The sequence below is a fragment of the Oncorhynchus gorbuscha genome, unplaced genomic scaffold (genome assembly GCF_021184085.1).
Source record: "Oncorhynchus gorbuscha isolate QuinsamMale2020 ecotype Even-year unplaced genomic scaffold, OgorEven_v1.0 Un_scaffold_5927, whole genome shotgun sequence".
Taxonomy (NCBI): Eukaryota; Metazoa; Chordata; class Actinopteri; order Salmoniformes; family Salmonidae; genus Oncorhynchus; species Oncorhynchus gorbuscha.
The window spans coordinates 12,501-23,588 of record NW_025749632.1 but is presented as its reverse complement, the minus strand read 5'-3'; the positions used below and the strand labels follow the sequence as shown (position 1 = coordinate 23,588).

At 47.9% G+C, this 11,088-nt stretch overlaps 1 protein-coding gene across 1 annotated transcript; it reads right to left on the bottom strand.

Moving 5' to 3' along the window:
- Positions 1-3,696: 3,696 nt before the first annotated feature.
- Positions 3,697-8,736, bottom strand: LOC124029262 (leucine-rich repeat-containing protein 36-like). The gene is made up of 6 exons (XM_046341034.1): positions 8,724-8,736; positions 7,793-7,981; positions 6,738-6,928; positions 4,527-4,626; positions 4,195-4,306; positions 3,697-4,060 (listed from the first exon to the last, which is right to left on the bottom strand). The coding sequence occupies exons 1-6, from the start codon at positions 8,734-8,736 to the stop codon at positions 3,961-3,963; spliced, it is 705 nt and encodes a 234-aa protein (XP_046196990.1). The 3' UTR covers positions 3,697-3,960.
- Between the last annotated feature and the right edge of the window lie 2,352 nt (positions 8,737-11,088).

The window sequence follows — 11,088 nt, the reverse complement described above, 5'->3', positions numbered from 1 at the left end:
TGAGGACACTGGGCTGGATATGGGGGCCTACCTGAGGACACTGGGCTGGCTATGGGGGGCCTACCTGAGGACACTGGGCTGGCTATGGGGGCCTACCTGAGGACACTGGGCTGGATATGGGGGCCTACCTGAGGACACTGGGCTGACTATGGGGGGCCTACCTGAGGACACTGGGCTGACTATGGGGGGCCTACCTGAGGACACTGGGCTGGCTATGGGGGCCTACCTGAGGACACTGGGCTGACTATGGGGGGCCTACCTGAGGACACTGGGCTGACTATTACATTTACATTTAAGCTATGAGCGGGGGGGCCTGGAGGACACTGGGCTGGCTATGGGGCCTACCTGAGGACACTGGGCTGATATGGGGGGCCTACCTGAGGACACTGGGGCTGACTATGGGGGGCCTACCTGAGGACACTGGGCTGGCTATGGGGGCCTACCTGAGGACACTGGGCTGACTATGGGGGGCCTACCTGAGGACACTGGGCTGACTATGGGGGCCTACCTGAGGACACTGGGTTGACTATGGGGGCCTACCTGGAGGACACTGGGGCTGGCTATGGGGGGCCTACCTGAGGACACTGGGCTGACTATGGGGGGCCTACCTGAGGACACTGGGCTGGCCAGTGGGGGCCTACCTGAGGACACTGGGCTGGCTATGGGGGGCCTGCCTGAGGACACTGGGCTGACTATGGGGGGCCTACCTGAGGACACTGGGCTGACTATGGGGGCCTACCTGAGGACACTGGGCTGACTATGGGGGGCCTACCTGAGGACACTGGGCTGACTATGGGGGCCTACCTGAGGACACTGGGCTGACTATGGGGCCTACCTGAGGACACTGGGCTGACTATGGGGGGCCTACCTGAGGACACTGGGCTGACTATGGGGGGCCTACCTGAGGACACTGGGCTGACTATGGGGCCTACCTGAGGACACTGGGCTGACTATGGGGCCTACCTGAGGACACTGGGCTGACTATGGGGGGCCTACCTGAGGACACTGGGCTGACTATGGGGGGCCTACCTGAGGACACTGGGCTGACTATGGGGGGCCTACCTGAGGACACTGGGCTGACTACCTGGGCTGACTATGGGGGGCCTACCTGAGGACACTGGGCTGACTATGGGGGGCCTACCTGAGGACACTGGGCTGACTATGGGGGGCCTACCTGAGGACACTGGGCTGACTATGGGGGGCCTACCTGAGAGGACACTGGGCTGACTATTACATTTACATTTAAGTCATTTAGGACGCTCTTATCCAGAGCGCCAACCTACCTGAGGACACTGGGCTGGCTATGGGGGGCCTACCTGAGGACACTGGGCTGGATATGGGGGGCCTACCTGAGGACACTGGCCTGACTATGGGGGCCTAAACTGGGCTGGCTATGGGGGCCTACCTGAGGACACTGGGCTGGCTATGGGGGGCCTACCTGAGGACACTGGGCTGACTATGGGGCCTACCTGAGGACACTGGGCTGGCTATGGGGGGCCTACCTGAGGACACTGGGCTGGCTATGGGGCCTACCTGAGGACACTGGGCTGACTATGGGGGGCCTACCTGAGGACACTGGGCTGACTATGGGGGGCCTACCTGAGGACACTGGGCTGGCTATGGGGGGCCTACCTGAGGACACTGGGCTGACTATGGGGGGCCTACCTGAGGACACTGGGCTGGCTATGGGGGGCCTACCTGAGGACATTGGGCTGACTATGGGGGCCTACCTGAGGACACTGGGCTGACTATGGGGGGCCTACCTGAGGACACTGGGCTGACTATGGGGGGCCTACCTGAGGACACTGGGCTGACTATGGGGGCCTACCTGAGGACACTGGGCTGACTATGGGGCCTACCTGAGGACATTGGGCTGACTATGGGGGGGGCCTACCTGAGGACACTGGGCTGACTATGGGGGGCCTACCTGAGGACACTGGGCTGACTATGGGGGGCCTACCTGAGGACACTGGGCTGACTATGGGGGGCTATGAGGACACTGGGCTGACCTGAGGACACTGGGCTGACTATGGGGGCCTACCTGAGGACACTGGGCTGACTATGGGGGCCTACCTGAGGACACTGGGCTGACTATGGGGCCTACCTGAGGACACTGGGCTGACTATGGGGGGCCTACCTGAGGACACTGGGCTGACTATGGGGGGCCTACCTGAGGACACTGGGCTGACTATGGGTTCAGGTTCTCTGGTGTTACAGATTCTGGTCTTCCAGTAGTTCAGGGTGGCTCTCTCAGTCACCTGCAGGTCTACTGGCCGGTCTCGCAGGAAATGCTTCCCTGACTGGAGGTTCTCTAAGGCCTAGTGGGAAATTAATCCGAGGACATAAATCATGAGCCCACTTTATATCAAACCAAATGTCATTTGTTACATATAGTTTACAGCACCGGGTATAAAAGGTGCAGTGAAATGCTTAGATCTGCCTCCCTCAACATTACAGTATCAATATCAATAATAATCAACGTTTTAATAAAAAAATAACAAGTAATTAGAGGAAGTTAGTATGCATAGTAATATAACTGATATGTACACACTAGGATATCAATTATGATAGTGTAAACATTAAATATTTTCGGTATAAATTAACTTATTCTTAAACACTTGTCCAAGTATATTTTTTTATGTTAGACTCAATGATGTAGTACAAGATCTTTCCCGACCAATCACATCAGCCCTCTTCAAATCCAATCTTTTCAGAGCTAAACTGATTGGTCAAAAGACCAATTATTGAGAAAAAAAAGATCAGAATTGGGCTGCTTGTCTAAATGCAGCCTTATTGTTTTGATTTCGTTTTTCTTAAACCTTGATTGAATGTTATTGTGAAACAGTAGACTGTTTGCGTTACTTTACCATATTAGGTAGACTAATAACCATGTCTTTAACTTTGCAAACAGGCAAAAGGGTTGATCGGTTAATTGATTTTACCTGTAGCAGTGACGTTAGGACGTAAACCTGCGGTAAGCTCATATAAAATATTTAATTCTGACACACATGATGTAGCTAGTTTCCCCGTTTGTAGATAATAATGTACATGTCTGAATGTGCATCCGTCTCTGTCGATAAACCACCGTGGTTTCTGACCGGAAGTCGTCTCTTTGAAAAGCAACGAGTCCTGAAAGTGAGAAAGTCGGTTGAACCGGATGGAAAAAACAACCACCAACGTTGAAGGAACAAAATTGATTGTCCTGTTCGGTTGCCATTTTTTTTGGCGTTATAGTAGCTTACTTTAACAAAACAAATAAACTTTACCCAAAAGCCAGGTAAAGAAACAGAAAGTGAATTAGTTATAAACCTCGCAGCAACTACCGTCTCCACTTCACTTTGCCCGTTGCTAACACCTGGCTAGCTATCAAAAATCACCCCCAATTCATTATTCATCAGCTACCTTCTTCTTAATCAAACTTTTATAGTAGCCTATTTTAGAAAATTATTTAAAAAATATATATATATTATTTAAATGCACTACTGTTTCAAAATATAGGGCCTGGCTATTGCGAAGAAAGTCTATTTTTGTCTCCGTTTTGACAGCTGGCCTCAAGGAGCCGTTTTAATATGTGGGCCGTGACGTCACTGAAACGTCCTCTCAGCGTCAGTGACGTCACTGAAACGTCCTCTCTGCGTCAGTGACGTCAGAATTAAACGCCCGCTGGAGGAGAAACCGAGTAGCTTCCGGAGGGTCAAAAAACATCGCTTTATTATCATCATCTAATTACACAAATGACAATACAGAAAAGTGTATTATGATATACTAACGTTATCTTTCTTTAGAAGTGTTTTTTTGTTGAGTGCATATAAAAAGCATGTATATTACAAATACATTTTCAATGTAATTTCACAGTATGCCAAACAGCCTACAACAGTTTACAGAGAAGGCTCGAGTCATTAGAACGCAGTACAATCTTGGCAAAGGCTTGAATTGATGTTCAATGTTGAACTCATTAGATTAGTCTGCTGGCTGGATTCTCTGGACTCTGGACTCCGTTTGTTCTGTTATGTGTTCATTTAGATGTCCCAACAGAGAGTTATTATTGGACACCAAAGACCTGTGGAAAATACATAAATACAACAAACTAAAAAACATATTTGGAGGGTGACAAAAAGCTGAGTCTTGGCACAGACTTTTGACAGACAGAATGTTGAGTTAATTGTTTGTGTGTGTGTGTGTGTGTGTATTGACCTGTGATTGCCCTGTAGAAGCACAATGGTCTGCTCCAGTTGTCTCAGGTGTGTCTCCTGCTCTCGCAGAGCAAGCACCTGTCTCTGTAGACACCTGTCCCAATGCCTGCCACCTACACACACACACACACACACACACACACACACACACACACACACACACACACACACACACACACACACACACACACACACACACACACACACACACACACACACACACACACACACACACACACACACACAGAGAGAGCAGAGAAGAGAGAGATTTGTCCACACCATCCAAAAGACACAGAAATGGAGACACACTGTGCCATAGACAAGGCAACTCACAGTTGGCCTCTGCAGTGGTAGAGGAGTCCTGCTTTAGGCTGGTTAGTCTCAAGTTGTAGTTTTCTTTCAGAGCCTCGACAAGCCTTTTCTTCAGGGATTCCTGCAACACAGACAAATAGAGACACAGAGAGGCGAATCATTAATTCCAATATAGATGAATTTTCACTTATTCATGTGTTGATGTCAATGGGAGATTAAGTGGAAGTTAGGGTTTGCCCCTGAGAGAAGATCATTTAGGTCGGGATTTAACCTAAACAAATTCAGATTCTGGTGACAAATTATTGTAGTGCACTATATTGGTCCAAAGTAGTGCACTATATTGGTTCAAAGTAGTGCACTATATTGGTCCAAAGTAGTGCACTATATTGGTCCTAAGTAGTGCACTATATTGATCCTAAGTAGTGCACTATATTGGTCCAAAGTAGTGCACTATATTGGTCCTAAGTAGTGCACTATATTGGTCCTAAGTAGTGCACTATATTGGTCCAAAGTAGTGCACTATATTGGTTCAAAGTAGTGCACTATATTGGTCCAAAGTAGTGCACTATGTTGGTCCAAAGTAGTGCACTATATTGGTTCAAAGTAGTGCACTATATTGGTCCAAAGTAGTGCACTATATTGGTTCAAAGTAGTGCACTATATTGGTCCAAAGTAGTGCCATATATTCAGTAGGGAATAGTGTGCCATTTGGAACACATTCCTAGTGTTGTTGAGGTACTAACCAGCTGCTGATGAGGTACTAACCAGCTGCTGATGAGGTACTAACCAGCTGCTGTTGAGGTACTAACCAGCTGCTGTTGTGGTACTAACCAGCTGCTGTTGTGGTACTAACCAGCTGCTGATGAGGTACTAACCAGCTGCTGTTGTGGTACTAACCAGCTGCTGTTGAGGTACTAACCAGCTGCTGTTGAGGTACTAACCAGCTGCTGTTGAGGTACTAACCAGCTGCTGTTGAGGTACTAACCAGCTGCTGATGAGGTACTAACCAGCTGCTGTTGTGGTACTAACCAGCTGCTGATGAGGTACTAACCAGCTGCTGTTGAGGTACTAACCAGCTGCTGTTGAGGTACTAACCAGCTGCTGATGAGGTACTAACCAGCTGCTGTTGAGGTACTAACCAGCTGCTGTTGAGGTACTAACCAGCTGTTGTTGAGGTACTAACCAGCTGCTGTTGAGGTACTAACCAGCTGCTGTTGAGGTACTAACCAGCTGCTGTTGAGGTACTAACCAGCTGCTGTTGAGGTACTAACCAGCTGCTGTTGAGGTACTAACCAGCTGCTGATGAGGTACTAACCAGCTGCTGATGAGGTACTAACCAGCTGCTGTTGAGGTACTAACCAGCTGCTGTTGAGGTACTAACCAGCTGCTGTTGAGGTACTAACCAGCTGCTGTTGAGGTACTAACCAGCTGCTGTTGAGGTACTAACCAGCTGCTGTTGAGGTACTAACCAGCTGCTGTTGAGGTACTAACCAGCTGCTGTTGAGGTACTAACCAGCTGCTGTTGAGGTACTAACCAGCTGCTGTTGAGGTACTAACCAGCTGCTGTTGAGGTACTAACCAGCTGCTGTTGAGGTACTAACCAGCTGCTGTTGAGGTACTAACCAGCTGCTGTTGAGGTACTAACCAGCTGTTGTTGAGGTACTAACCAGCTGCTGTTGAGGTACTAACAGCTGCTGAGAGGTACTAACCAGCTGCTGATGAGTACTAACCAGCTGCTGTTGAGGTACTAACCAGCTGCTGTGAGGTACTAACCAGCTGCTGTTGAGGTACTAACCAGCTGCTGTTGAGGTACTAACCAGCTGCTGTTGAGGTACTAACCAGCTGCTGTTGAGGTACTAACCAGCTGCTGTTGAGGTACTAACCAGCTGCTGTTGAGGTACTAACCAGCTGCTGTTGAGGTACTAACCAGCTGCTGTTGAGGTACTAACCAGCTGCTGTTGAGGTACTAACCAGCTGCTGTTGAGGTACTAACCAGCTGCTGTTGAGGTACTAACCAGCTGCTGTTGAGGTACTAACCAGCTGCTGTTGAGGTACTAACCAGCTGCTGTTGAGGTACTAACCAGCTGCTGTTGAGGTACTAACCAGCTGCTGTTGAGGTACTAACCAGCTGTTGTTGAGGTACTAACCAGCTGCTGTTGAGGTACTAACCAGCTGCTGTTGAGGTACTAACCAGCTGCTGTTGAGGTACAAACCAGCTGTTGAGGTACTAACCAGCTGCTGTTGTGTGAAGGACAGCTTCCTCTTCAGGAGAGCTACCTCACTGCACTGTGGAGTCACATCAACATGACTCTCACTCTGTTCTTGTCCTCCTCTGTTCTGTCCTTCTCTCTTTTCTTCTGTCTCTGTCAGACAGGAAGTAGCAGGAGGTGATCCCAGGGCAGAGAGCAGGTCGTAGGCCTGGCCTGGAGAGGAGACAGAAGACAGGAAGGTAGACGGTGTGAGAACGGTATCTAGGAAGTTTCTTGTTATCGTTACAATGCCAAGCAAAGGACTAGCTAATGTATTAGTCTGAGGAAAATATGTTAGAATGGTTACAACTAGAATGGTTATATATATACTTTTATTTCACCTTTATTTCACCAAGTAGGCAAGTTGAGAACAAACATACAGTCAATAATACAGTAGAATAATAAGTATTTTTACAATGTGAGAAAATGAGGTGAGATAAGGGAGGTAAAGGCAAAAAAAGGCCATGGTGGCAAAGTAAATACAATATAGCAAGTAAAACACTGGAATGGTAGATTTGCAGTGGAAGAATGTGCAAAGTAGAGATAGAAATAATGGGGTGCAAAGGAGCAAAATAAGTAATTAAATACAGTAGCGAAAGAGGTAGTTGTTTGGGCTAAATTATAGGTGGGCTATGTACAGGTGCAGTAATCTGTGAGCTGCTCTGACAGCTGGTGCTTAAAGCTAGTGAGGGAGATAAGTGTTTCCAGTTTCAGAGATTTTTGTAGTTCGTTCCAGTCATTGGCAGCAGAGAACTGGAAGGAGAGGCGGCCAAAGGAGGAATGTATAAACAGTGGAGAGAACAAGTATTTGATACACTGCCGGTTTTGCAGGTTTTCCTACTTACAAAGCATGTAGAGGTCTGTAATTTTTCTCCCACTGTATATATATATCTAGAATGGTTAAAAACCCAGGTCTAAAACATCTGTTTGTGTGAGTGATGATGACGACACATAAATGCATCTCCGTGGTCAGTAGTAAGTGCAGTACATATGGAACAGGGTACTATTTGGGATGTAGCGTAGTGACTGATTGTGTACCCAGGAAGCTGGGGTTAAGGTGGAGGGAGCGTGTGCCAGCCCAGTGCTGATCCACCAGGTTCAGGAGTCCTCTCAGGGAGGAGGAGAGCTCTGCCACCCCAGGCTGAGGTGATGGAGTCCTGGGCACAGAGAGGTGGTCACTAAGCCCTAGTCTGGAGCTCTGGAAAAATACAATGATTAAAGAAAGGCCTTATCATTCGAGTGAAAACAGAAGTTTGTCCCAAAAAATGGTGTCATGATATCCTTGTTTCTAGAACAATAAGATCAGGTAAATGTTTCTAACACTGTAATCTCACCTCACTTAAAAAGTGATCTTTCTACATTATATTTGGTCTCTTAGACCTCGACCGAGCACTTGGCCCAAAAGTGTCTGTGTGCTCTGCTGTGTTGTGAGAGGCAGTGCATTGAGATTAGCCCCAAAGTATCTGTGTGCTCTACTGTGTTGTGAGAGGCAGTGCATTGAGATTAGCCCCAAAGTGTCTGTGTGCTCTACTGTGTTGTGAGAGGCAGTGCATTGAGATTAGCCCCAAAGTGTCTGTGTACTCTGCTGTGTTGTGAGAGGCAGTGCATTGAGATTAGCCCCAAAGTGTCTGTGTGCTCTACTGTGCTGTGAGAGACAGTGCATTGAGATGGTGTTCCCACTCCTCTCACATTACTGATGCTCCCTCCCAAATGGCACCCTATTCCATTTATAGTGCATTAACCCCATAGGACCCTGGTGAAAAGTAGTGCACACTATATAGGGAATAGGGTGCCAATTTGGACTCAACCCTCCTTCCAGAACCCTTTAAGTAACAGATCCTCACCCTCAGTACCGCCAAGTTCAATGTCCCTGCCAATCACACAGTAACCCACCAAATATTTTCACAGATAATTACTCTTCTTGGTTCTGAACAGATAAGAGAGATCTCAAAAGCCAGTGTTGTCTTACCCCCCCCGCACATCCCTCAATGAAATGAGCTTCTCAAATGAATGTCGCCCCCCCCCCCAAGGCAGTAAGACTTCATAGCGTTTGTGGGAGATTACTCCCCAGAGGGGGTTGGCTTGGGATGTGATAAATACTGTGAAACACACGTAGACTTTACATGTCGGACCACAGACCATAGCCTCCTGTCATTAGCATTAAGGACCACAGCCTCCTGTCATTAGCATTAAGGACCACAGCCTCCTGTCATTAGCATTAAGGACCACAGCATCCTGTCATTAGCATTAAGGACCACAGCCTCCTGTCATTAGCATTAAGGACCACAGCCTCCTGTCATTAGCATTAAGGACCACAGCCTCCTGTCATTAGCATTAAGGACCACAGCCTCCTGTCATTAGCATTAAGGACCACAGCCTCCTGTCATTAGCATTAAGGACCACAGCATCCTGTCATTAGCATTAATGACCACAGCATCCTGTCATTAGCATTAAGGACCACAGCATCCTGTCATTAGCATTAAGGACCACAGCCTCCTGTCATTAGCATTAAGGACCACAGCCTCCTGTCATTAGCATTAAGAACCACAGCCTCCTGTCATTAGCATTAAGGACCACAGCCTCCTGTCATTAGCATTAAGGACCACAGCCTCCTGTCATTAGCATTAAGGACCACAGCCTCCTGTCATTAGCATTAAGGACCACAGCCTCCTGTCATTAGCATTAAGGACCACAGCCTCCTGTCATTAGTATTAAGGACCACAGCCTCCTGTCATTAGCATTAAGGACCACAGCATCCTGTCATTAGCATTAAGGACCACAGCCTCCTGTCATTAGCATTAAGGACCACAGCCTCCTGTCATTAGTATTAAGGACCACAGCCTCCTGTCATTAGCATTAAGGACCACAGCCTCCTTTCATTAGCATTAAGGACCACAGCCTCCTGTCATTAGTATTAAGGACCACAGCCTCCTGTCATTAGCATTAAGGACCACAGCCTCCTGTCATTAGCATTAAGGACCACAGCCTCCTGTCATTAGCATTAAGGACCACAGCCTCCTGTCATTAGCATTAAGGACCACAGCATCCTGTCATTAGCATTAAGGACCACAGCCTCCTGTCATTAGCATTAAGGACCACAGCATCCTGTCATTAGCATTAAGGACCACAGCCTCCTGTCATTAGCATCAAGGACCACAGCCTCCTGTCATTAGCATTAAGGACCACAGCCTCCTGTCATTAGCATTAAGGACCACATCCTCCTGTCATTAGCATTAAGGACCACAGCCTCCTGTCATTAGCATTAAGGACCACATCCTCCTGTCATTAGCATTAAGGACCACAGCCTCCTGTCATTAGCATTAAGGACCACAGCATCCTGCCATTAGCATTAAGGACCACAGCCTCCTGTCATTAGCATTAAGGACCACAGCCTCCTGTCATTAGCATTAAGGACCACAGCCTCCTGTCATTAGCATTAAGGACCACAGCATCCTGTCATTAGCATTAAGGACCACAGCATCCTGTCATTAGCATTAAGGACCACAGCATCCTGTCATTAGCATTAAGGACCACAGCATCCTGTCATTAGCATTAAGGACCATAGCCTCCTGTCATTAGTATTAAGGACCACAGCCTCCTGTCATTAGCATTAAGGACCACAGCCTCGTGTCATTAGCATCAAGGACCATAGCCTCCTGTCATTAGCATTAAGGACCACAGCATCCTGTCATTAGCATTAAGGACCACAGCCTCCTGCCATTAGCATTAAGGACCACAGCATCCTGTCATTAGCATTAAGGACCACAGCCTCCTGTCATTAGCATTAAGGACCACAGCCTCCTGTCATTAGCATTAAGGACCACAGCCTCCTGTCATTAGCATCAAGGTGTAAAACCTCATGTCGGACCACAGACCACAGCCTCCTGTCATTAGTATTAAGGACCACAGCCTCCTGTCATTAGCATCAAGGTGTGTAAAACCTCATGTCGGACCACAGACCACAGCCTCCTGTCATTAGCATCAAGGTGTGTAAAACCTCATGTCGGACCACAGACCACAGCCTCCTGTCATTAGCATTAAGGACCACATCCTCCTGTCATTAGTATTAAGGACCACAGCCTCCTGCCATTAGTATTAAGGACCACAGCCTCCTGTCATTAGCATTAAGGACCACAGCCTCCTGTTATTAGCATCAAGGACCACAGCCTCCTGCCATTAGTATTAAGGACCACAGCCTCCTGTCATTAGCATTAAGGACCACAGCCTCCTGTCATTAGCATCAAGGACCACAGCCTCCTGTCATTAGCATCAAGGTGTGTAAAACCTCATGTCGGGCCACAGGCCACAGCCTCCTGTCATTAGTATTAAGGACC

Coding starts and splice junctions, on each gene's coding strand:
- LOC124029262 (XM_046341034.1), bottom strand. Junction 4,307..4,526: donor TACCACTGCAGAGGCCAACT/GTGAGTTGCCTT, acceptor GTGTGTGTGTAG/GTGGCAGGCATTGGGACAGG. Junction 4,061..4,194: donor CTTCTACAGGGCAATCACAG/GTCAATACACAC, acceptor TATTTTCCACAG/GTCTTTGGTGTCCAATAATA.